Raw genomic sequence first — 25,684 nt, 5'->3', positions numbered from 1 at the left:
GCATAACCTTTTGGTCTAAAAATGTATTTTTCTTGCTCCTGAACTGCACTGCACTTTCAAGAAGTTGGTTTGGGAACTCCTTGCACATGTCTCGGATTTTGCTGTGTCATAAGTGCATTGGCTGCTACAAAGTCTGTCAACCAGTTTCCATGTCAGTGAATTAACGTAAAGATGTATTTGCAGGGTCAAGCTGTTGCTCAGCTATGTTCAACTGTTCCCAATGTCACTGTTTTTGGAACAGCTTCATCTTTCAAACATGAAGCAATCAAAGACTCGGTAACTCACCTGTTTGACAGAAATGCGGATTATGTTCAAGAAGTAAAAAGGTAATCCCTTATTTTCCTGAGTAAGGGTTGTATAGTACTGTGAGGGACACAAGGCTGGTCATACTTGTGGGAAAAGATTACATTTGTGAGTTTGGGAATACATTCCATATATTCCTTCTGTCCACTATAAGGGCCAAGAAAGCAAGCATCTCCCTATATTTTTATAAGCAATGTAAGCTTTGTTAGTCCATGTTCATTCTTGCACAGCTGTTGCAAGCAAAGTAAATCAAGTGAAAAAGAATAAAGGTCTTAAGAGAAGGAGGTACTTTACAGTTATCTGCGTATGTAGTAGCCCTCTGTAATGCACAGAGTAAGATATTTTCAGTGGATCTCTAAGTTATCCAGGTTTTGGAGTTCTCTGGTGTGTTTCTATCTGTCCAGGTTTTTATCCTCTGCCAGGGATTAATATCAGTGCACATGATGCCTGTTTTAACTTTGAATCCTTAGATTTTGTTTGTTTGCATTCAGATTAGAATCATCCTGTTGCCTTTTGAAGCCATCATGTGTTTCTATTGAAGCCATCATGTGTTTCTGTTGAAGGTCATCACGTGTTTCTATTGAAGTCATCATGTGTTTCTATTTGTATGCTTTCAAATACTTTGTTTTACAGTTTTTCTAGCTGGTTTTGGATATGGATGTTGATACAGGTGGAAAAACTTTAGAATTTATAAGAAAATCTCAGTAAGAAATGTCTTTTTTATTTTACTTGTCAGATAAGAGTAATGTTTTCTCTTCATCTTGTATCTGTCAAAATACTAGATTATGTAGCTGGGCATAAAGCAACGAATTTCTCAAAGGGGCATGCCAACATAAGTACAGTTGACAGGCTTCCTGTCAAACTTATGCATTCCTCAGAGTGACATGCAAAGTCTCAGAAAGTCTCAGAAGACTCAGAAGCATGAGGGTCACTAGCCCTTAGAGAGCCTTCAGTGCATAGCAGGCTTTTGCCTGGGCTGTTGGCAATCCAGACTGGTGTTGGAGGAAAAAGGACGTCTTGCAACTGTTTCTGGACCACTCCCAAGGGCTTATGAAAACATTTGAAATGGTCCATAACAAAAGATGTTTTATATCAAAAGAATTTTTTTTCCATATGGGAAGTTTCACCAAAAAAAGATAGAACTTGTCTAGCAGATGACACGCCTACTGCTTCCTTACAGCTCACAATTGCAGCCCATTTCTTCAGCCCTTTGATAGCCTTTCTCTTGGGGAAGTGTACATAACTAAGTGTTTTACTGCCCCTGGAAAATTGCTGTAGTGAGATGAAGACTGAATTGTGGCAATCCCTACTTTGAAGCATTAATTTAGCAAGACAGGACACTTGACAAAATTAATCAGCTTTCAGCACCAACCTTAGTCCTGACTCCTGGTGGGGCAGCAGAGCAATCCCCCCCAAAACTCCAAACAAAATGAACAAACAAACAAAAAAACACCCAGAGGTGATAGGAACATTTCCACGTTCACAGGCGATGAGGAATCAGTTCAACCGTAGAAGCCACTGAAAGCTGTTTGGTTGCAAAGTTATTATTTATTTACAGTGAAAGCTCATCCAGTGGCCTGAATATAAGCAATTTATAACCCCACATATGGCAGCAGTACCAAAAAGTAAAGGTGTCTGATTTTGTTCATGTTTGTAACCATTGGGTGCCTGAGCATCACCTTTGTCTTGTGAGGAAATGGAAAGATTACAAGCCATAAAGCTTTCTCTCTTTCCTGACTTCTAATTCAGTTATACTGCTGCAGAAAGCATTCACAAAGCTATTTACTGGAAAATTATAAATGTGCAAGCTACTGAAATGGTGTAAATATTTTCTTCTTTCTGTAATATGGCGTGATTGCATCCTTAGAGCTGGGTTTCTGCCTCTTGGTGACTTCTCTTTATGCTGGATTTAACTCTTCTCTGATGTCTAGTTGATACAAAGTTGGAAGCAGAAGGCTTTTTAAATAATTATACAAGGACCTCATTTTATCAGAGAAGAACTAAGATAAGAAGATCTGTTATGCATTCAGAAAAAGAATGTAAGATGTGAATAACAGAAATGTCCTTTTTCTTTATGACATTCATTGACTGAAAAAAAAAAGACATTTTCTGGCATTTACATTTGCTCAAGAACTTTACCTCTATCACCTATTTTTTGATAATGTAATTTTACTGAAAGCCCTCAAAAAGGGGAAATAAGATGGTTTTCCACTTTTCTAAGCCTGAAAGGCGTGGGTTGGCTAGCCCAACGAACTCACTTCATTCCAGCACTGAATTAACTTGATTAATCTTTTGACGACAAGACAGTTTTCATGTAGTCAAAGCCTCAGCCGTAGAGTTCTTTCTAAAATCCCTTGAAAATGTTAGTATTATCTTAACAATCAGCCTGTGTCATCCTGGCTGACCAGTCCTGTGGATCTGATTGCCAAGTGAGATTTCTTCCTTGCTTTCTAGAATCTCTGCTGATGGAGTAGATATTGTTTTGGACTGTCTTTGTGGAGAAAACACTGGGAAAGGCCTCAGTCTTCTCAAACCGCTTGGGACTTACATTTTATATGGTGAGTGGAAAACGCCAAGTATGTATTTCAAACCTAAAGCTTTGCAAAGTTTAAAATCCCTTAAAATCATCCATGACACTCCTTCCAGAAATGAGGCCACCATGTTATGCTTTCTCAATTTGACCTTTTCTGATCAAGGAATTTAGTGAAGTTGAGCATGGACTAAATTATTCAGGAAAAATAGGTAATACAGAGAAACTTCTAAATTAATAAAACATCCCAAAGTAAAACTGAACATGTGTTTCAGATTGTTAAACACCATTGGGTAATACAGGAGAAGCGTAGGAGAAGGCTTGGACCTCTCATTCTACACACCATCGGAATCATAGTGTGGCCAAGGAAACTGTAATATTGTTCTTGTGGGAGGGATGATTGGAGGAAGATTTCAGGAGGAGTGCGGTCAGATTTACTTGAGATGACTTTGAGGAATTGAAGCTTATGCTTCTGTTCACAAATATGCATCCATGTCCATGGGCTGCTCTCGATACCGAGCAAATGTGTCTTCCCTGCAGTTCTGCCAGGTTGCCATGTTGTGTGTTGATAAAACAGGCCAAGCTTCTGTAGGAGGACAGCTGAAGGGATTGCTAAACTTTTGAAATGAAGAATACAACCGTATGGAAGTGGAAGGTGCAGTGGCATTATGGATGAACATGCCTGCTTCCTTGGGCTTTCATCTAGCTGGCAGGGTGGCAATAACAAACACATGGCCACTCGGGTATCTGCTTGGGCTGTACAAGGCAACCTGTTTGCGTGTTTGTAATGAAGTCCCTGCCAGTGAATTGTCATTACATTTGCTGACATGTTGTAGTGTACAACATATGTATGTTCACACATGTAGTGGTCAGATAAATGTATCTATAGATACAGAGAAAGGACAAGTGTGTGACAATTGCTGCTAAATAATAGTCTGCCAGAGACAAATGGCATTTAGCTGCAGAGAAGTAGAGAGACATAGAAGATCTTTGGTGTCAAGAGACGTAGTCACATTTAACTCGTTCCTGGTTTTGGATGATAGATTATTTTTGTCATCTCAGAATACCTGCAGACTTGTAGGGTTCAGTTACCTTGACCTCTTTGTTATTTATTCCCAAAGTATAAGGATGTCTACTAATCCCTTTTAAGCCCGGGAAAATGTTTGGGTTTTTTTTACTTATATATGAACCATGAAAATGATTTTACATAAATGGTCTGCTTGTCAGCGTGTAGTAAGTTGTGCATGAATGTACTTATCTTTTACAGGTTCATCTAACATGGTTACTGGGGAAACCAAAAGCTTCTTCAGTTTTGCAAAATCAGTAAGTGTGCCAGTGCTGCGATTCTTTTTACTCTAGTGTTTTCTGTAGCATTTTCATCTTTATCATTCTCACCTCTACTAAGTTACTGCATCTGATGTTGCTAAAAAGACTGTTGTCTATGGTGTGATCTGACCTGTTTTCTTCTGATGAGACACCTGGGCAGGAATTGGATCTGTGTACAATGCATATTTAAATCGTTAGCTATCAGACATATATCTCTTATGCTATGAAGTATGAAGTTCCACTTCATTATTTATTTGGTTCAGGCAAAATATCATATCCATGATAAGTGTACCCTATAGGTTCCTCATATTTGAACACACTGTCAGGTCAGTGCAGTGGTTTAAAGGAGGTGCTGAAGGAGATGTATCTCGTAAGATGGGACTTAAGTGTCCAGTCATTTCCAGCTTTTCACAAGTCAATTCCATACAGAAATACAGTTCTCCATGTTAGCGTCAAGTGACATCAGAGAGATGTTGCATTTGTTTCCTTATTAATGATGTCAACAAATCCAAAATTCAAATGTTAGATGTTTTTCTTCATCTTACTACAATGACAAAAATCTGCTCAGAAATCGCTGAGATTGGAGAAGGGACAAATATATCAAAAAAACTGCTAGTGAGAAATGAGTTAACCTGGAGTGAGAGTGATTTCTTGAGACAAGAAAAACAGAAGGAGAAATCTTGACTGAAGATCTATTGTATGTTATTTCTGCCAAGAGCTGATTTACAGCTTCCAGTAACAACCCCTTGCCAGGAGAAACTGGCTTAAAAAGTCTTAATGTAGTTGAAAACAACTCAAAGACCATAGCTTTTCCTTGCCTCCTGCATTTTGTAAATGGATGCAGTGGCATGATCTTTGTTACTGTCATACAATTACGAACTAAACTAGATAATCCTTACTATTCAGCCTTTTTACTGTTAATAAAACATCTGCAGGTGCATAGAATTTGTAGGGTAGGTTGGCCCAATGGAATCAATTTCAACTGAAATGTTTTCCAGATAGTATTGATATTTATTGATTGGATAAATATGAATAAATTAATAAAAAACATATAAAATTCTGTATAAAAGTGTAACTAGTTTCTTGTTGTAATTATAAAATGATCTGAAAATTTTGATTAGATATTGCCCCATTCAGATAAAAATTGCTAGGAAGTGGGATCTCAGTCTCAAGGATGCTCTTGTGCTAAATGACTTAAGTTATGATGCTTCTCAAATATCATGAACACAATAATGGATGACAAGTAAATGGAGGCTGATAAGCAGTGCATGGTTTCCTCTATTTGAGAGAAGAGTAATAGTCAAGAGACACTTGTAAACATTTGGGAAGCTGGCATGGCTCTCTTGAGATAACAGAAGGATAGCACGAGTAGGAAGGGAGGTCCAGATTCCTTACTTTTAGATCCACTTCCTAAAGCCAGATCTGTTCACTGTTCGAACACCCTAATCTCATGCCACACAAGTCTGTTTTATTTCCTCATTGTCAGTCAGCTTTTGTGCCTTTTCCTTAAATAAAATCCTTATGGCTTCTCTTGGCTGCTGCTTCAGATCTGAGAGATGAGTCGTGTATCACATCTGCCCAGACAGATTTCTTGTGAACTTCCCTGTGCATTTCTTGGAAACTGTTTTTCTAACCCTGCTGTTGTTTATTCCTTTCCAGTGGTGGCAGGTTGAGAAAGTAAATCCTATCAAGCTGTATGAGGAGAACAAAGTCATTGCTGGATTTTCCCTGTTGAATCTGCTTTTCAAACAGAATCGAGGTGGTCTCATCAAGGGTGTGATGGACAAACTCCTAGATCTGTATAACAGTAAGAAGATCAAGCCTGTGGTTGATTCATTATGGGCTTTGGAAGAGGTAGGAGCAAAATCTCTTTCCTCATTTTGGTATTTCTGAAATATATGCATTTTTAGATGAAAAATCAATTTTAAATGTGTTTTCCAGTTATTAATGTATTCTGCTTTTTTGGTTTGTGCATAGTTGTCTCCAAAGCCCCCATTATTCAGAACTTCATGATCCAGAGTTGTCCACACATTTCTATAATAAATATTTCTTCAGTTTCAAATTCTCTGGGGAAAGTTAAAGATACTATGAAGAAATGTGGTTTTACAGTCTCAGAAAATTGTCTTCTAAGTGCATGAAGCATGAAGCTAACAAGTCTGATGTCAAATGCAAACATAATTAAAACCAACTTAAATCTCTTAAATCTATTCTGAGGAAAAGATCTAACATAAAAACTTTGGTTTCAGTGTTATATTTTTGCTAGCAAATGGAAGCTTGGAAGTTTTCAGAAAAGTACTGAAAATGTATCACAGGCAGTCAAATGAGGAATCACTTTTAATGTAAGACACATCTGTGGGGTGTGAGGGTTTTGGTTCTTTTTTTCCTTCTGATTGCTCAGCTCCCCTTAAAGACGCGTAAGGAAACTGATCTGATCATAGCCTGCTCAATTATAAGCTGCTTGACTATAAGCACTGTTTCTGAGACCTTTATACTTAAGATGCTGATAAATGACCATAAGTATTTTTGGAGGTGTGCACACATATCAACATGTAAAGAAAGAGCATGATTGTAGTAGAACTGCCAGATTAGTATTTGTGGTTTATATGTTTGTGAAGCCACTGAGCCTGGCATATCACTTAAGATGCATGATCTGTAAGAGTTCTGCTGAATGTTGTTTGTGGTTGTGTCTGTGTGGTTGCTACGACAAAATTCTGTGTCTGGACATATCAGCTGATACTACCATGCATCCATGAGAGAATAGTAGCCATGAGACTTAATAAATAAATACTGTTGTATCTTACTAAGATTTTGAATACCCTATGGGCAGGGTTTTGAGCCAGCTTGTTGTTCATTATTCCAGTGGCATTGCAGCACCACCGTTGTCATGGACGCAGGTAAGATACCTTGAGTTGTGTCCTGCCTGTTTCAGTTCTTGGAGCAGGATGCATTGAATGCTCACTGGTGCGGGTATGTGCTGGAGCCAGGTTATACGATGAGGCATGTACCGCCTTCAGGTTGTGCTCATGTGGGAACTGTATGTCTCTTCATGCCATCACTACGTCTGCCCCCATGTACACCAACATGCCCCTTTTGTGGTACAGCAGATGCAAATGGTCCGTCAGGATATGGGCTCTGTTCCTCTCCAGCAAAACAGAGGAATGACAGCTTCCCCACGAATGTTTTCCTGTTCTTCTAAAATGTCTGCCTTGTGCCATGCTGACCCTCAGTAGCACTGGGGGTTTTACCAGCCAGCAGCATGGGAGTGGCTAATTCTCACCATGGAATTGATTAAGGAAAATCAGATGTTGTGATAAAGAGCTGCTGGCTCAGGCAAGACAAAATCCTCTGCTATTGTCTGAAAGGGAAAGAGAGCCCTTTGAAGAGAAGTGTAAAATAGAAGTGGGATGAGATTCTGGTCTTTGATGTGGGTTTTTAGTTTAATTACTAAATAAGCCTATGAAGTATTTAAAAAATGTAAGTGGCACAAGTGTTTAGGCATTCTGTAATTTCTGTGTTCATATACTTCTCATGTATTGGTGAGTAAGAGAAGGATTAAAATAGTAACGATAGCTTAAAAAATCTTCACCTAGAACATGAAAAATCACACGTGGCAGGACTGTAATAGTCAACATGATGGGAATTTGTTGGAAGACTTCTGTTTGATAACATTTCATCTAACATTTGGCAGTCACACACACCATCCCTACCGGTAGATTGTGAAATGTGTAAATACATCTGTTATAAAGCACAATCTAGAAAACTACAGCTCATTTATCACGCCTGCTCACTTTCCACCAGCGATCTGGTAATTTACAAAGGAAATGTCTGGCTAGTATTTTCAGGGACTTTATAGTGCTAGAGGTGTCTTTAGTTGATTGCAAAGTATTACTGAAATATTATTCATATCATTTTTGGGATATATTTTTGTGCATATAAAAATAACTTATGGTTGACTCTCAAGTTAATATGATACATAGAAAAATGTGTCACAGCTGAGGACTAAATGGAACCATACTGAAGAAAGGTTGCTATGTGGTTTTGTTCTGTTTTGGGAGGTTTCTTTTTTTAACACCATAGCTCTAACGTCTTCCCCCTTCAGAGTATGACTTTTTATTTCTTTTCACTTCCTTCTAAGCTTGATTTTTCTCCCAAGGTCCATTTTCATTTCACCATTCTCAGTAGTCTTCAGGAAAGAATAGACCAATTATGACCAGTTTATACCCCTGAAGTTTCTTGAGGAGGGTATTTCCTGACCCATAACAGCATGTTTTAGCTGTGAATGTTGTAACTAGATGGTGGCAGAAAGGTTGACTCCGTGGATAGCATTTGAAAATGAATGATTGAATAGATTTCTATGGAAGAATATCACCCTCTCCAGAGGCTCATGGGAGAATCTGTCCTCTGACTAGTTACTCTGCTATGGAGTTGAGTATGACTTTATTACATTCAGGATGAAAATATTATAAGGAAAAATATTTGAGGAGCCTTAACCATGGGACAGATGTTCAGTGTTAAATACCTGAGTGTATCATCTGGATGGAAACTTAGAAGTTACTTCATTTTCTTCAGTGCATTGAATTATTGCTGACATAAGGGAGATCAGGATCTAGAGTATTGACTACTGCTATGGAGCAAAACTGCTTGCATTTCTGTATTATCTGTTGGTGTTGGCTTGGAAAGGGTAATTTTTATCTCAAATTTACCTCCATAAATTCTACTAAAGTCAAACCTGTTCTCAAGTAGGTCATTAGAGCCATTTTATGATATTAATGTAAGAAAGATTAACTAAGAGAGACTAACAAAATCCACAGATCCTTTAAAATGGAACTCTAACTGGGGAATTACTCATCATGAGATAAGTAAAGTCATACAATAAATTAGCTGCTGTTGAGATGTCTCACTATTTTGCAGCTTTTTGTTTATGTATTCAAGTGTTTAGAAGACGAGATAATTTGTAGGTGGTGCATGCTTAGAAAACTGCTCTGTAGTAAAAAGCTGATTGGTAAGATGCCATTTCATTACAAATGATAGAGTTTAAAGCAGAATTAGTATTCAATGAATATTTGTTGAGCTTTCTGGTTGTTTCTTTGTTACTACTTGTCTAATCCTTAATTTGCAGTTACTCTTCTTCATTCTGATTAATTTGCAGTGTGCGTTTGTGCATTAGCATTCTCCTGAGGGTCTGTGAAACTTTGGCTTTACGTAGTAGATGATTCTAGATTATTAAGCAGGATGAAAACTGAAGGTTCTCAGAAGATAGTGTGTTAAATAAAAATGTACATGTTGCACTTTTCAATTAAAATTCTGCTTTCTTAAGCTTATTATAATTGCAGAAGAAAATGCACACTCCAGGTAGGAAGGGTTATTGACATGGAAGTCATATGCACCTTCTTTGGTGATTTGCAGCAGTTGAAAGTAGCACTGGTGGCAAGTAAACCAAAACTTGGAAATTCTTGGGCATGAATTGCTAGTCAGTAAAATGACAGTGAAAAATATGGTTTGCATCATCAAACTATCTGTAGGCGCTTTTCACTCAGGCTCTACCTGTTCCAAATCCATGGCTTTAACATCTCAGTGTGTCAAAGTTTTCAGATTTGGGCTATGTTGGTCAGTATGTGTGATCAGTGAGATTAGGGAAAAAACATCCTGACTACAGATGAGATCCGTTGCTTTCTCGTCTCTCAAATTATTTAAAGGAGTGCACTGTTAGATAGTAATAATGGTATTAAAGACCGTAAGAATTATGAAGATACTAAAACCTGTGGAATAGAATTGCTACTTAACTCTTAAAAAGTGAAAGGATAATCTCATAACATTAAAAGATCAGACCTTATAGCAGGCACTGAATGTCACCCCATGTCATTGTTTTGTGGTGATAATGCAATAATGTCTTTAGTAACTCCTTACTCAGGAAATAGTAATGCAAGAACTGTATGTAGCCCAGATCCAGGAATATACAGTGGCACTCAGCTGTGATCGAAATCATTGGAATCAAGACATTAAATGCACTTTTGAATCAAGCCCTGTGGATCTTGATATGAGTATCAGAGAACTCTTAACAACTGTATGTCATGGGCAGTGCATAGAATATTTCTGACTGGAAAGAGCCATGCACCTTAATTTGGTTTGTTAACTATCAGTTGCTCTTTTTTTTTCTGAATAGTTTTAAGAGATGCTGCAGGTGTAGTTTTAAGTACAGTTTTTGTATGTGAGATTTCCTTGGCTTGAAGCCAGAGCCTTTCTCCATAGTAAATTGCTGAGGAAAACCCAAGAACCTTAACCTAAAGGAGTGCAGTGCAACTGATCACATTATAGTAACATTATAGAATACCTGCTGACACAGTAATGTCCTTTAAAAGAAATATTTTCTCCTATGTTGCTGTTCTCCCAAACTTTCTGTTCTCTGCCTTAGCTTTCAGTGTTAATAATTACAAAGGAAAACAGTAGAAACGTAAGATCACAGCCTTATCAAACAGCAGTTCAGTGATGAGAACTGGACAAAAGAACACCCTTCATACAGAATTTATACCATGTTTTGGGGAGAGCAAAGCCATCATAATGTGTCTGATTTTAGCACTGCTTTGTGGCTGCAAAGGGTACAGGTACTATAAACCACCAAACTCATCCTCATGTATAAATTACCATCTTAATGCATGCTCTTAGATATCAATGATAGGAGCATTATTCAGGACAGGGGGATAGGAAATCTCAAACTCATGATAGCAGAATAAGAAGTGAACCCCCTAAAGCAGAGGGGGTTTAATTTCTTCAGAAGCTATTTATGCCCACCACTGATTTTAGCTTTAGGGCAAAAGGCCTTTCATGTATCACTGTAGTGAGACACAGAGAAAATTGACCCATTAGTTACTTTTAACATAGTAAGAGGGCAATCTAATAATATCAGATCAGGCTGGTACCTTGTTATGAATACTAAATGCCATCTCGTGCTTGTCTGGGTGTTTTGGGGTTGGTATTTTTTGCTGATAATATAATAATGACGTGTGCAGGTTTTTGTCTTTGCTGCTTGATGAAAACAGATTCTTCAGCTGAGCAAACTACACCTGTTTTTTGAAGTCAAGGACTTTTGTAGCATCTGTATTTGTTCTTCAAGGTATGCAGAATTATCTAGAGTAAAATGCTAAAAGTGGAAGTTCATTTATAACCAAAGTAATAACCCACCCTGAAATACAGAAGATAATTACTTTATTCTCATTAGCATAAAACAATTTACAGCATTATATTGTATAAAGAGAGAAATGTAACTCATTCTGTGAAAGCTCCCACAGGCATATTGGTGTTCCCTTTGCTATGGTTGCTCATCCAGCACTATGGTAGAGAGCCTGCTTGTTTTGATGCTATGAATATTTCTTTGACAGTACTTCATTTGCAGTTGTTCCTAAACTGCTTTCCTGATTCACAGGTCTTAGCTCTGCATACATACTGAACTGTGATGCTGCCTTAGAACTCTGCTCTTCCTGTGTGTGAGATTCTGTTGCCTTTGAACTACAGTGCTTATTTTATACAGTCAAAGTAAATTTAAATGTTTTATCTGTTCCTCACCGTTGTTTCTTTGCATGCAAACAGTTCTAACACAAGTTTAATACAAGATTCATGCAGATATCAAAGCATATAAAAATGCAAGGAGCTATGGCTTACTGATGTAACAGGTTTCAAAACAGAGATACAGGGAAAGCAGACTGAGAAGCAAACCCCACGTAACTCAGGGTAGCTTGCTTCTGCATTCACAGTCAGATTATACGCACTTGAAGGCTAAAATATCTTTAAAAACCTGGGGAAAATAAGGGAGAAGCCATTCCACTTAAGTTCTACTTCACTCACATTAGATGTAATGAATACAAGTTTTAAATGGATGAAAATTGAGCCATGAGTTAGGAGACTTTATTTAAAGACTTTGCAATGGAGTTTTCCCAAGATGGTTAGCTGAAGTAAATATTAATTAAAACTCCAGATTATTTCAATGCTATGTGCTTAGAGGAATAAAGCATACCTTGAAAGTACAAGAGATTAATTAAGTATTGCAATTTTGTTTCTCTCTAAAAATTGTGTATACCTGATTATGTGATCCTCCCTGCTCTTTATAATAATTAATTTCCTACCAAATGCCTATGTAATTTCATTTACATTTCTTCTCTGTTTAAGGCTGCTTAACATGACTTCATATTGCTTCATAATTCATTCTACCCTTCCTACCTGTATCAGCAAGTGATGGTGTAAGCCAGTTGTCTTTTTTTAGGAAACTCGGACTTCATTTGTTACGTCTGTTTAGTATGTGAGCAAAACTCAATTATTTTCAATTGCTATATATTATTCATTAACACTGCATGAAATTCAAGCTACACAAATAGAATTTAATTAAACAAGTAATTTATTTCAGCTCTGTGCATTCTTTTATTTTCTTTACAGCTTCTGAAATGTAGCTTGTTTTGTCTAGCCTGCCAGTTGAATAAGTGTTTAAACAATTTTGCCATCTAGAGTCCTCAGAATGTTCCTTTGTGCATGCTGAGAATATTCATGCTATAACACTCATTTAATAGATGAATAACAAAGGAGACAGCGGATATCTTCACTCGCTCAGTGCCGTACAGCATCTTAGGGAAAAGATGGTGGTTCAGCCTAAAAACCTCTAATTTTGAGTTCTGGCCTCTAACAGCCAAGCCCCAGGGCTGTATCTCAGCATCTCTGTGAGCTTTTGTGACTCAGTCCATTTACTGGGGGCTCTAATCTCAGAATGGTGTGTGTTCTATCAAATTTCAATAAGCTGTTTCAATTCAGGGGAATGGTATCTTAGTGTTTTTGAATCAAGTATCTGACATGGGAAAGTATTTTGGCAATATATCTGATGAACATTGATTCTCTGTTCAAATGTTGCTGTTACAAAGGTTAGAAGCTGACTAGTGTGAAACTAAACCTCTCAATTAACATAAATACAGCCTGCAGCTACAGCACTTTTCTGATCTACTTAGTAAGCACTCTGCTAAGAATTAATTAGTTATGGAGATACACAGGCAGAAAATACTTTTTTAGAAGACATGAGACATTGGAAATTGAAAGTGCAGTGGTGAGTCATGATACATGTTTCTGGGTCAGGACAGACTGTCATTTCTATTTGCCCTTGCGTGCCACAGAGATAATAGCTTTCTGTAACTGCAGGCCAAAGGAAAATAACATGTAGACTTGGTTCCGGATGATGAGGGTGGGGGGAAAGTAGGCAGAAAAATAATACAGGAAGCACTGGTAGATTCCACTCAAATGTGCACTATTAAAGATAAACTGATCACATGCTTCCAGTTAATTAAATTAGGGACAAGAGATTGGGTATGGGAAAAACTGGTTTGTCACTTATTAGAAAAAATAAGAACAAAGCTATTACATGGAGCAAGCTGGTGATTAATTACTGTGAAGAAGCCATATTTTATAGGAGTAGTCTGAAATGTATTAGTTAGGTTTTAAGTAATGGATTGGCACACATTCCTTGTATATTGAACCGATATGGTGATACTGTATCCATGCAAAAAAATAACCAGTTAGGGAAAGCTTTGGCAAAGCAGAAGGGATGTACTTTAGACCTCAAGGATACCTTTAAAAACACCAATGTGTATGCATAACTCCAGGAGTATATTTGTTCTATGTTTATCTTGAATGTTTGACTCAACACATTTGCATTACACTTCATTTTCACAGTTTGTGTCATAGAATTTAATCTGTTCTCAAGAGTCAGGAAAATAGGATTTCAGGGAGTCATTTGCCTATTCAAAAACAATTTATAAATTCTTCACGAAGTATTAGAGAACAAAAGATACTTGCTTTTATACTCTAGATCCAAACGTGTCAATCTGTTCCTTTTTATTCCTACCTGCTAATGCCATCAAACATCTGCCTTTTCTTCTCCCAGTCTTGCATGCAGGTTGATTAAATATATGCCAATACACTACATCAACCAGCAGAAATAATTTTAAATGGATTCTAGCAGAAAGATTACTTCTATCTCCTGTTTCAGAGAGTTGTTAGTACCACTGACTGGCAAGGAACTCTTTTAAGATTTGGAACAGTGAGTGTTTTCTGTCACTCAGAGAGGTAACTATTGAATGCCATAAATGCAAACAACTAGATACATAGCAGGTACTAGAGGGAAAGCATTAGAAATGAAGTTTTTCAAAGACACATTTAGATGCTATTTGATTGTTGTCACGCAAGCTGTTAGTGTGTGTGCTTCAAGTCACAGAGCCTGTGAATGGAACCTAGGATTTTCCTCTCTGTCAGAAAATTCCACTCACGCTTCTTTGTTAATTAGTTGACTGGTTTGGAAAGAAAACTTTCAATTGTTCAAGTTGAACTGGCAGGGGCTGCAAATGTGACAAATTCAGCTTTTCTCCCAGGATGTCATGAAGGGGAAGTCTGAAGTTTGTGTTAAAACAGTTCCTAGGGATTTTCATACTCTCAGAAACGTTTTAGTCTCGGTTCCAATTTAAAAAGACCTATTTTCCCAGGTGCTAAACATCTAAAAAATACCTGAGACAGAATTAATGAAGTCTGCCTGGTGATGCTGAGAGAGCTGAGATGTCATCCTTGTATGTGTGGAACAATACAGAATACAAATAATTGCTTCATCCTGCCTTTGAAACCTTCTCATTTTCAGACTGGGAAGAGATCCCTAATGATTTTGAATGACATTTTGGCCTCTGATTTGCAAAAATCCGACTAGTTATTTTGGCTGGGTATAATTTATGACTTCATTAATCAATGAATGCCTAGAAAGCCATCTAAGTGAAAAGAATCAAAAAAGAGTGGGAGATGAGAATAAGGAAAATATCTCTCCCTATTTAAGTGTGGTAAGTCTATTTTGTCTAAATGATGCTGCATTGGCAGCATTGGTACCTGTGGTTGTCTTCCATGACTGACAGTGAACAGAGAGGTTCATAGAGCAGAAGGGAATGAGATGCTTTTTTCAGAGGCTGAAAAGTGGGAAATATCAGTAGATGTTTTGCCTTCAGCATTTCTGCTGTATATTCTAGATCCTGTTTTTCTGCTTCTGGGGATTTTATGTTCTTGCTCTATAAAGAGATAATGTTGACATAAGCTTTTAGCTATATTAGAAGGATGTTTAGTTGTTAGTAACAAGTAACATCTGACACAAAACTCTGGTAAATGAAATTAATTGGGTCTTTTTGGTTTTAGAAATGCCTTTTTAAAGTGAACATTCCGGTTCTTCTCGTGGGGTGTTCTTATCAGTGTATCTGTGTAACAGTAGCCAAAGAAAAAGTGAATTATTAGTTCCATCAGCAAAACCAAGTTTGTGTCTCAGCAACTAATTGTGTTGATGGCTAGTTTTGGCAGACTAACACAATTTTTGAAATCTCATGAGCAGTAGCACAAAATTCATCTCCTGGGTTGTTGTTTGCATTTTTTTTTTTCGTTTTCATAGTAATAGTCTGATTAGGTTACTAGATTCTCTTTATTGTAAAGAAGGCACACGTTTTGTGTTCTATTTCAACCAGCTTTGCTGATATCCCCCAAAAAAGGACTTATTACTGTCTTACCTGCAAGATTTGTCGAGAAGATAATTTTGTACATGTAATATGTATGTAATCTTCTACATATTAACCATGTGATCCATTGCTGATATTGATTATAATTAGGAAGGACAGTTGAATATTAAACTTAGTGAATCAGTGTATTCCAGTGCTTGAGTCCTTACACCTTGAGATTCATCATAAATATACTAATTGATTATGCTCTAGAGAGCAAGAGAATAAATATCCCAGTCAGTGGAAACAAGCATCTTCCAGGTTGTGCTTTCAGCCCACTCTTGGGGTTCACCAGGAGCCTTATGCAGGTTACCGAAAGGCTGTAAAGTTGGTCATGGGCACTTAGCAGTTGTAGCAGCAGCACACACTATATACAACTCAATTCTAATGCCATCTAGATATTAGACTGTTCTGATTTGTTTGGGGTTTTTTTAATTATTATTGTGCAGAATTCCCTGTCACATGATTTTTAAAGTCTTAAAGCTTTAAGAATTTGTAATATCTTGTAACATTGATATGTACTATGTTTAAATTTTCCTAATAGTGGGGAGCTTTAGTTGAAAGCAAGCTTACTTTCCTGGTTTATATAATTTTACCCTGAACAAAATGCAATGATTGTATCCCAAATTACACTTTATCTTAGTGCATAACAATCATCAATCAAGGTAAATGTTCTCACCTAATGAAAATGGCTCATATATTCTTTCCAATCGTTTTGAACACAGATGAGTTTTAAAAGCAAAATTACTCTTGGGCATAAAGACATCTCTTAGCATAATATAATCCAAATTTAATGTGATAATGGAATTTTAGGTAGTATTGCAGTTTAATAATAATAGTATTACTCATTACAGATAATATAAATTAACACCAGGGCAGCAGAGCAGATAAATTGTCAGCACTAAAAGGTTCTTACATGTACTAGCCTGCTGTGAATGATTGAACATGAAGATATTTTGTAGGGCAGTTTTTTGTTATGATCACTGATGTAGAGAAAACAATACCAAAAGGAAGCAACATAATTTTAAGATTTTCAAGTGAGCAGCTGATTTTTCAGTGTTTTGATTTTACTGACTGTGCTAGTTTGAATATCGAAGTTCAGGCTTTGAATGTGGTATTGAAGTGCACACATCTGAAAATGTGGACAGTATCTCTAAGAAATAAAGCCTCACACATCAGACAGCTCCAAATATGTGTTCAGTTTAGTAGAATAAAGATTGTGTAAAAGTGAATTCCTTACCACCACCAAATACCAACAACCTTGAGAAGAACCTACGTTCTTTTCTATTGTATGCTATGGTTAGGTCCTGGGTAAAATACCTTCAAGATCTTAAACCTTCCTGAGGAAAAAGGTTTGAGTTCTTTAGCAGGAAGAACACAATGCTGTATTTTTTCCTTCAATTTAAAAGAAACATCCAGAGTAATTATAGGGGTCCCTACAGTTAAGCCTGCGTTAGCCTAGAACTAGCAAAATGTGTTATTAAAGTTCTTGCCTATTTTCCTGAATTATTGTAACTGGTATATGTGCGTTTTCCTTTTTTTTTTGGTGCATCTACACATGCAAGTTTAATTGAATTAGATTAGAAACTGTCATGTGGTGATGTTCTACCACATGAACACTTCTGCTTTGGCTCCCTGCTACCAATTACAGAGCAATTTGATTTCAGTCGATACAGTGTAATGCTGAGCTGAATGAGAATTCATACATGAGCATTAAACTTCTTGTAAACTAAACCAATTTTTATAGCAATCACATTGGTACAATATTTATGTGGAGTTAAGATCTTTAATATAGCCTTAGAAGGAGACATTTTTTAACAGTGCCAGGAGAAATGCTAAGTAATAAAGCAAATAGGCTGCAAAATATATTGTAAAAATGTCATCTGGCAAACAAGATAAATTCCGGTATCTTTCCTCTCACCTACATAAAATGATTTCGATCCTACTGATGTAAACTGATGTAGCTCAAACTGAGGATAAGCATGAATCCTCTCTAGCATTATAATTCTATTACAATTTAATATATCAGTGGATTTTGATTTTGTTTAAATATAGCTTTAATGAAGTTATGCAGTGGCACCCGGTGGTAGACTCTGACTTAGAGAGCTTTTGGAATAATATAAAACCACAGTGATGACTTACGAATAATCAGATGTGCAATCCTCATGGGGCCACTTTCTGAAACAAACAAACCAAAATATGCCAGAAATCAAAGGAGAAATATTTTCTCATTTGGATCTTTAGAGACCTTTGGGATTTACCTTGATGAGTTTCAGAATTTTACATAATTGGCCTACTGATTAGGGATCAAGGTGAGGGGGAAGGAAACTACTGTCATGCAGGTTGCAGTGCTTTAGGTTTAAAAGTGTTGGTGAGAAATACTGCCATTTAACTATGTAAGTATTACATGTTGTCATAAAGACAAAGAAACCAAAGCATGTAATTCAAATGTTTTGCAAGCAGCCATACACTGAAGCAGTGTTAAATCCACAAGTAATATCCACAGGTGCTATCAGTGCAAAGGTTCAACACTGTCAGTAATGTAAAATTGCTGCGCCTGGAACCTCGGCAGTCAGGACCCTATAGTCCCCAGTGTTGCTCAGATGAAGCAGAGTCCCTGCAGAAAAGAGCAGAGTCTTTGGTATTTCATTTATATTCTGGTGTAACTGCACACATGTACAAAATGTGGTAGAGTCGGCACTGTTTCTTGATAAATGCATGTTCAGGAATCCCCTAATATTTTGCAAGCTGGTTTGTTGGTTTCCCCCTGACCCCCCAGGTGACAGTGTTTGTGGTGTTTGCCCATAGGCAGAGCTAAGACATGGATTGGCGTGGAACACCTTGAAGCTAGTTAGCTCAGAGGCAATTCAGAACATGGTGTCAAAGCAGAAATTCTTGTGTCTTTAAGTAGTGTCCTGCAAGTGTCTAGACAGTCTGTATGAAAAGCCGTGGTCCTGGAAGTATTTCAGATTTGCGTTCTTGTGTGGCTGTGAAACAGCATAGTTCCAGAAGGGCTGTCTGATCATTCACTTTTGTATGAAGAGGGTTCTGTGTTTGTCAGATTTCTCCAGAGAAGTAACCAGACAGGACTGCTGCTGCAGAGGAGATCAGTAATATTCACCTTCTACAGCCTAGGCATTATAATTCGAAAGACAACAATACAACACTATGCAAAGCAGTATGCTTTTAATTAAATCTGCATGTTCTGGGGGTGTAAGAGGGGGAAAGTTTAATGACACCAAACTATTAAAGCCTGCTCATATGAAAGAGAACAAATGAGACATACTTGTGGATTGGTGCAGTTTTTCTCCAAACGTTTTTTTCAAGGAGATCACAGGGCAACATTGCTGAGGCAAGAGTTTAAAAAATTGATGTCATGGAGCTCGATAGTCAGTAACAACATAAGATGTCTTTTTTCTTTTTAATTGCATAGTGTTGAATGTAATAAACTTTATCTCCTGTCATAAATTGTTACAACAGATTGTGATGGAATACAGGAATACACCAAACTGAACATTATATATGAATTCAATTTAGGCAGGAGATTGCTGCATCTTAACCAAATGCAGAGGGCCTGTTTCTTTTGCCTGTGGCTGCCAAAACTCCTTTGCAGACAAAGGAATTTTGCCCAGTGTACGGACTACTGGTGTGGATGAAACCAGACTAGAGTGGGGTCTGAACCACTACACTTTTAAATACCCTAAGGTTCTGGAGTGTTTGGGTATCCCTGTGTGCACACAGGGCTGCAACTCACTATAAGATGCATCATTGCTTAGAATGGAGAAAAGTGCTGTGAATGTTCTGACCTCCTCTACTCATAGCTTTAATACAGAAGAAAAAAAATCCCCTTTTTCTTTAAGCTTATGTTAATAACAAATGATAATGGAAAAAGCTGTGCTGTGCCAGTGAAGATCAAAAATAGCTTTGCCTCTCACTCCGTGAAGTTTTTTCTGAGATAATACACATAGTCTTTATAGAGATGTTCTTTCTATAGCACTTCTTTGCACTCAAAACACTAGTCTTTAACTGTGAAAGTGCTGAATCCCCCTGAGCTGTCTTAACTTGCTGGAATTCTCTGTGTTGATGGATCAGTTTTGAAGGCCTCTTCTCTTTTACCGTGTAGGAAAGCTCCCACCAAACTGGTAATCGAGGCACTGCTGTTTAGTACTCCTAAATATTTAATTTGATGTTGGTTCTGCCCTTTTTCTGCTTTACCCATGTTGACTCCGCAAGTAAAAGCTGCCAAGATTTGGCTCAGTTATTCTGTAATTACAAGGCTTTAAATCTCTTTTTTTTCTTTGAATTTATTGAGGCAAAACAAGTACACATTGACGTCAGCAGGAGCTTATAGGAATAAGGAAAGAGTGAAAACAGCACAGTGCTGCAGCTGTAGCTCTCCATCTAGAAGATGTATAACGTAATAGATATCTTCAGTAGCCAAGGGGGGACTCAGAGTCAGAATTCGCTTTTGGCGTCAGATTTTATTCCTTTGACATTTTTCTTATCCAGGGTCTGGTTTTAGTCTTGCTGCTATGGCAACATACAGTGAGGCTAAAAGGTATTCCAGAGAAAAGGTCTCTTTTCACTGACAGGCAGCAGAAGGGAATGGAGGCCAGAGCTGCTCTTTGCAGCTGTGAATAGCACTGGAGGAATGAAAGGGATTTAAAAGTACTTCATATTTACATGTACGCAGGCAAAACAGTTGGCGCAATAGTTGAGCATTAAACAGGTGAGTTGGATTAAATTGATTTTGATTTCAGATGGGTACGAGCAGGATGACATGACGTGTTAGCTTCCCAGCAAGGGGACTCCATGACCCCTTATGCTGCTGATCATAGCCAGGCCTGCTACATACTCTGTACTTCTCGTGCCCTAAAGCCCTGTCAAAATCTGCACAGAATAGCTCACCAGCCGACTTCCCTCAGAACTGCCAGCAAGTTAAGAAACTGTTATCCTTGGTTTCTTGAGTTTCCTCCCTTCCACAGACCAAAGCTAAACAGACGTAATCCGGAAGACAGACTACGTTTTTTTCCTTTGCATGGGTTTCTGTGTTCAGTTTTAAAAGCTGTATATGCCAATGACATGAAAGAAAACTCTTCTCGTGGTCTGAGAATTACAATGCAGCTCACAAGTCCTGTTACATAGCTTTGTAATAGACCAAAGCAGTGAGTCTGATAGTAAAAATCATGTTGCCTTTTAGTGCTAATGACAGCTTTAGTATTAAAGCTTTGCTTATGCAGTATGTCAGCTAGAATAGACTGCAGTATGCATCTTTTGCTTTATTACTGCATACAAATGATGCTTAAGTATTATTTATATTAGTGTTTGTAATCCTAATAAGAATGGCTTTGGGCTCACTGAAATAGTGTCTGGTGTGAACAGCAACAGAACAGAACCAGCCCTACAATGGAAAATGGTCAAGTTTTTCAATCAGAGTATTCTTTCATAAACCTGAACAAGATTTGGATCATTACCTGTGGCACTTGGGTTGCCAAAGTAACCTTGACTTGCCAGCTGATGTTTGCATACCTCATGACACTATCACCATGGAGATCCTGTCCATGTGATTTTGCAGACGTGATGCAGTTGCAGGCTTCTCAGACACACGACAGTGAGCAAGAGAAGAATTAGTTATTGGTAAGGAATTCTTTTGCAGATAGCTCTTATGTCAGAGAGAGCCTGCATGGAAGTAACACAGAAGCTGAAGTTCTTTTTTATAGCTGAACATAGAGGACTAGCGCAGGGGTAATAGGAGGAAGCTCTCTCAGCTTTCAGAAGTAAAATACTGAGTTCTGCTAATGGAAAGTTCATGCTCTGCCAAGACTGGAAGAGTACTCCAAGTGCTGACCTGCATGAAAACCATGTTTGAAGAATAATATTCCATTACAGAACATATGTTTGAGTAATTGAAGCCTGTTGAACACTACCATTACTCCTTTATCAACTGAGATTTTTATCCTCTCCCAGTACCTGTTTCTGTCATTCACATGCAACCTAGTGATGTCAGGGAAGTTACAGCAGTGGAACAGAGAGTTACATTTGTTCATATACACAGAATATTTCAGATTCTCCTCAAAGAGTAGCTGTCATGCTGTGTGCTTTCCTTTCCAGCCTCTACTGAACCTCACAATAGCACTATGACATAGATTTTGGTTCTGTTTTGCACAGCACAAACAAAAGATGATGCTGTTAGATCCCATGAGATAATCTGACTTATTCTTTTTTTCTTTTCCAACCTATTTGTGAACCAAGGCTTCTAATTTAAGTTCTAGCACATGCTAGAAGGGACATAGCTGTAAAAGTAAGACTTTGGGGTGACCTTTGCACTGCAGTTTATGATGGATGAGAGAGGATCATTTCATGACTAGAGGGGAACAGTCCTGACATGTAGGCTGGCTTGGACATTTTCAGTGTGTAAATGGGACAAAAGGAGATTCTTTGATGTGACGTGTGAAAATAAACAGCAATATTGAACTTAAAAGTGTAGAACTAATGAGGGGAGGGGAAATTATGATTGTAGATCATAAACTAAATTGATGCTCTGTTCCACTGTGACCATCTGGAGGTGAGGAACGTCTTCTTTATTTGGGTACTGATCACCTTTTTGACAGCACATGATGATACATCATTAGAACAATGGGTGAGTTTGACATATTACACTGAGATAATTGAACTAATTTCGCTTCTGGCTTGGATTAAATTTGTAACTTGTCATAAGATTCTTCAGCCTCTCATACTACAGCCTAATTCACCAGACAGGGGGATGAGATACCTTTATTGTAAAAAGACTAAACTTTCAATATACCTCAGGGAAATGAAGATAAACCTCATTATCACCACAGGGACCCAAGAAAAGAAAGTATGAAGTCCTCTGCCACTGTCCAATAAACCTGTCTTAGCTGACAGTGGGGGAGTAAAGAAGGCATCTATAAAAATGGAACTCTACTCTGCAGATGGCACTTTGTGCAATAAACTGCATTCAACCTCGTGAAATTAACAGCTACTCTTCTAGTGCACCAGTGTCTTTTAATTAATTTTTTTTTTTCTGAAATAAATGTATGATTTTACTAAATACAAAAGATAAAATTCATTATATTACTAAGCTGAACAGCTTCATGTGCGATGATGAAAGCATTAAGTATTGACATTTCTACTAAGATGTTTTTCCATGGCATGTTGCTTTCATTGTTTCTCTCTACTAAACATTCATATTACTGACATGGGCCTAAAGCCCCTAATGTGTTATATTGGCTTAGCAAGCGGTTTAGTATTCCAGCTTCACAGTCTCTTTATTTTCCTCCTGAGGTGGGCTCCTTACAAGAGCCAAATACAGAAATGGATCATTATGTTTAAAATAATATCCAAAGGCTTGAAAATGGCATTCAATTCTTAGGCAGGCTGTGTTTATCTTTCACACTGTGGAATGGTGCAACAGATAATTTTGCATTTAAATTTTACTGTATTTATAAAGCAGTAGACTGCTTTTGCTATATTCTAACAACAGAATGAACTTCAAGAGACAACTGAATGTCAGCAAGCATTTATGAATGCCTCGGTTGAGATTACTCTTGGCTCTTGGTTTCAAATGCAGAACAGCCAGCAAAGTAGTTTGAAGTAAAATGAGTAAACAATTGGAGGCTTTACTATAGCAATACAAAGTTGGAGTGTAATTGTTTCAGGCATACATTATTTATGAAGGGTCAGACTTATGTCCAGGAAAACATCTCTGTTCAGAGGCTTCCCTTGTTCCTGTTCAGGAGCTTAGCTTGTTCTGTAATGGTGATCGAAGGTTAAATCGTAAGGTATCTTCTTTAAGGCACTGTTCTCCTTCTTTGTCTCACTTCAGTTGCAGGCTACAGCAAATTGAAGGATCCGTGCCAGCACTAGCAGGACACTAGAGGTGGGGACCTGAAATGAATGACTTCAGATGAAAAGCTAGACAACAAATCTGTCCCAGTTACTCACTTCACCTGGGGAAAACACAGGGCTAAAAATAAACAAGAAAAAACCAAGAACATAGGAAAACCCCTAGTACTAAGGCAGGCGTACAAGGTGCATTTCAGGGGATAAAAAAAGAAGTGGTTTAGTCGATTTAAAATGGACTGGTTTTACACACTTCCATCAAAAGCTGTGGAAAACCAATGTAATCATAAACTAGCTACAGATAATTCAAATATAATGGCATAATCTGATAGCATATTATGTTACTTGCTGTGTTTGGAATATAGCTGGCTTTCATGATTTTAGATTTGCAGAAACCATTTGGGTAAAAAAATGTGTTGTGGCTGCAGTTTCTAATTTCAGTATGAAGATATTTTTCCCAGTCTGAGTGGTTACAGGTAATAGCATGCTTAATTTTGTGCCTTTTTACATAGTTTTATCATATAGAAATATATTGCAAATTATATGTCAGGAGTGCTGACAGAGCACTTCGTTGAATTTATTAAGTAATTTAATATAATGTAGTTCCTAAAAGGTGGTTTCTTAGTTGCAGTATTAGTGCATTACTAATAGTATTTTGCTATTATTGGTTCTTTACTATTTTAGAAATGCTAGTAAGAAACCAAAATAATTTTTGCTTCTCTCTTTTTTTCTTTTATACAAGCTTGCACTTGCAATTTTAACAAATCTTAAAAGAGGGTAAAATAGCCAAACTTCCTGATACTTTTGAGGAGTACCTCAAGGGAGACACTATGGCAGTGTTGGAGAGGATTCAGTACAGCTGTCAAAATTTGTATGTTCAGAGAACACAGCTGTTGTGAAACCTCTTTTAGAACATTCTCTGACTGGTAACACGAAGGTATTTCTGCCCTTAATCTCCTACCAAGGTCTGTTGACAGTAATTGTTGCTCTTCCCAGTGTGATGCACAATACAGATGGACAGAAATGGATTGGATCCAAGGGAAGCTCCAAAATCCCAACCGTAACATCCCCTTAGGAAAATACACTTAAATAGGTCTTTTTACAACAGACCGGCTTTGTGATTTTTTTTATCCTCTGTATCAAGGCTTCTGCAAAGAATTCTGTTGGTAGCATTGGTAGCATAACACCTTTCTAAATGTGCAAATGTGTGTTAATAGACTAAAATTTTCCTAGAATTGCTAAAGCTGCTAAATAATATTAACACAGTGTGATGGTTCTATTCATTCCCAAACGAGCTCTATGTATTTTATGTTGCTTTCTTCTCTGCTTGGGTCCAGCAGAGTGGTGTGAGGAAAGAGCTCATTGAAGGCTCAGAAAACCTTCAGTACCTGGGGAATTATGATGAAAAATAAGTATTTGACTATTTCTGACAGGGTAAACATGACTTGTAAAGGACCTAGAGGTTCATTGCTTTTTTCTGTCTAAGATCATACGGTTTTGTTTTACAGATGACCTCATTATTGCATAGGTCATCTTAATTTCCAAGTTTGCTGTCATTGCTGAAAAACATTTGAATGAGGATATGTGATAACATATCCTTGACTGTACAGTTTGTAGAGCTGAAAGGGATGGGAGTAATATAGTTGTTCAAAATATTCAGTTATAAAAGCATATTCCCTAGAGCAAACACAAATTCCTTCAAACTGAGTTAGAAAGGTCCTTTGCCTGTGTTTGTTACCATTTTCCACTAGGCTGAGTAGATAGGGGAAGATGATTCTGCTCTAGAGTACGATTAAAAGCAGTATGTCACACTAAAATACGAATTAATGTAAGTGGGCTTGAGGGAAAGGTCAAACTTGGGATTCCTTTTCTTTCTTCTTTGCTATTGATTGTTTTTCTCAACTGCTGCCTAGGAGTGCCTATGTTGGATTCATCAGACAGTGCATGGCTGTACAGCATTCTGAGTTGGTCTTGTTTTTCCATAACTGGTCTGCCAACTTTCCTTGCATAAATAACATGGAAAGTGGAAGAATTTTCCAATTGTCAACTGATGTATAAAAATCTGACTCCAGTGCAGGGCTCTGTGATACATAATTGTGCCGATTCTGGGCCTCTC

At 37.6% G+C, this 25,684-nt stretch overlaps 1 protein-coding gene across 1 annotated transcript in view; it reads left to right on the top strand.

The window, feature by feature from the left end:
• Window positions 1-25,684, top strand: part of VAT1L (vesicle amine transport 1 like) — a 66,502-nt gene that overhangs the window by 23,388 nt on the left and 17,430 nt on the right. Inside the window, exons 4-7 of the mRNA XM_065663410.1 lie at window positions 184-326; window positions 2,758-2,861; window positions 4,101-4,156; window positions 5,819-6,013. Coding sequence (XP_065519482.1) covers window positions 184-326; window positions 2,758-2,861; window positions 4,101-4,156; window positions 5,819-6,013 — 498 coding nt within the window. The remainder of the gene's footprint in view (window positions 1-183; window positions 327-2,757; window positions 2,862-4,100; window positions 4,157-5,818; window positions 6,014-25,684) is intronic.

The sequence above is a fragment of the Lathamus discolor genome, chromosome Z, assembly GCF_037157495.1.
Source record: "Lathamus discolor isolate bLatDis1 chromosome Z, bLatDis1.hap1, whole genome shotgun sequence".
Classification (NCBI taxonomy): Eukaryota; Metazoa; Chordata; class Aves; order Psittaciformes; family Psittacidae; genus Lathamus; species Lathamus discolor.
This window is presented reverse-complemented; position numbering and strand designations above follow the sequence as displayed.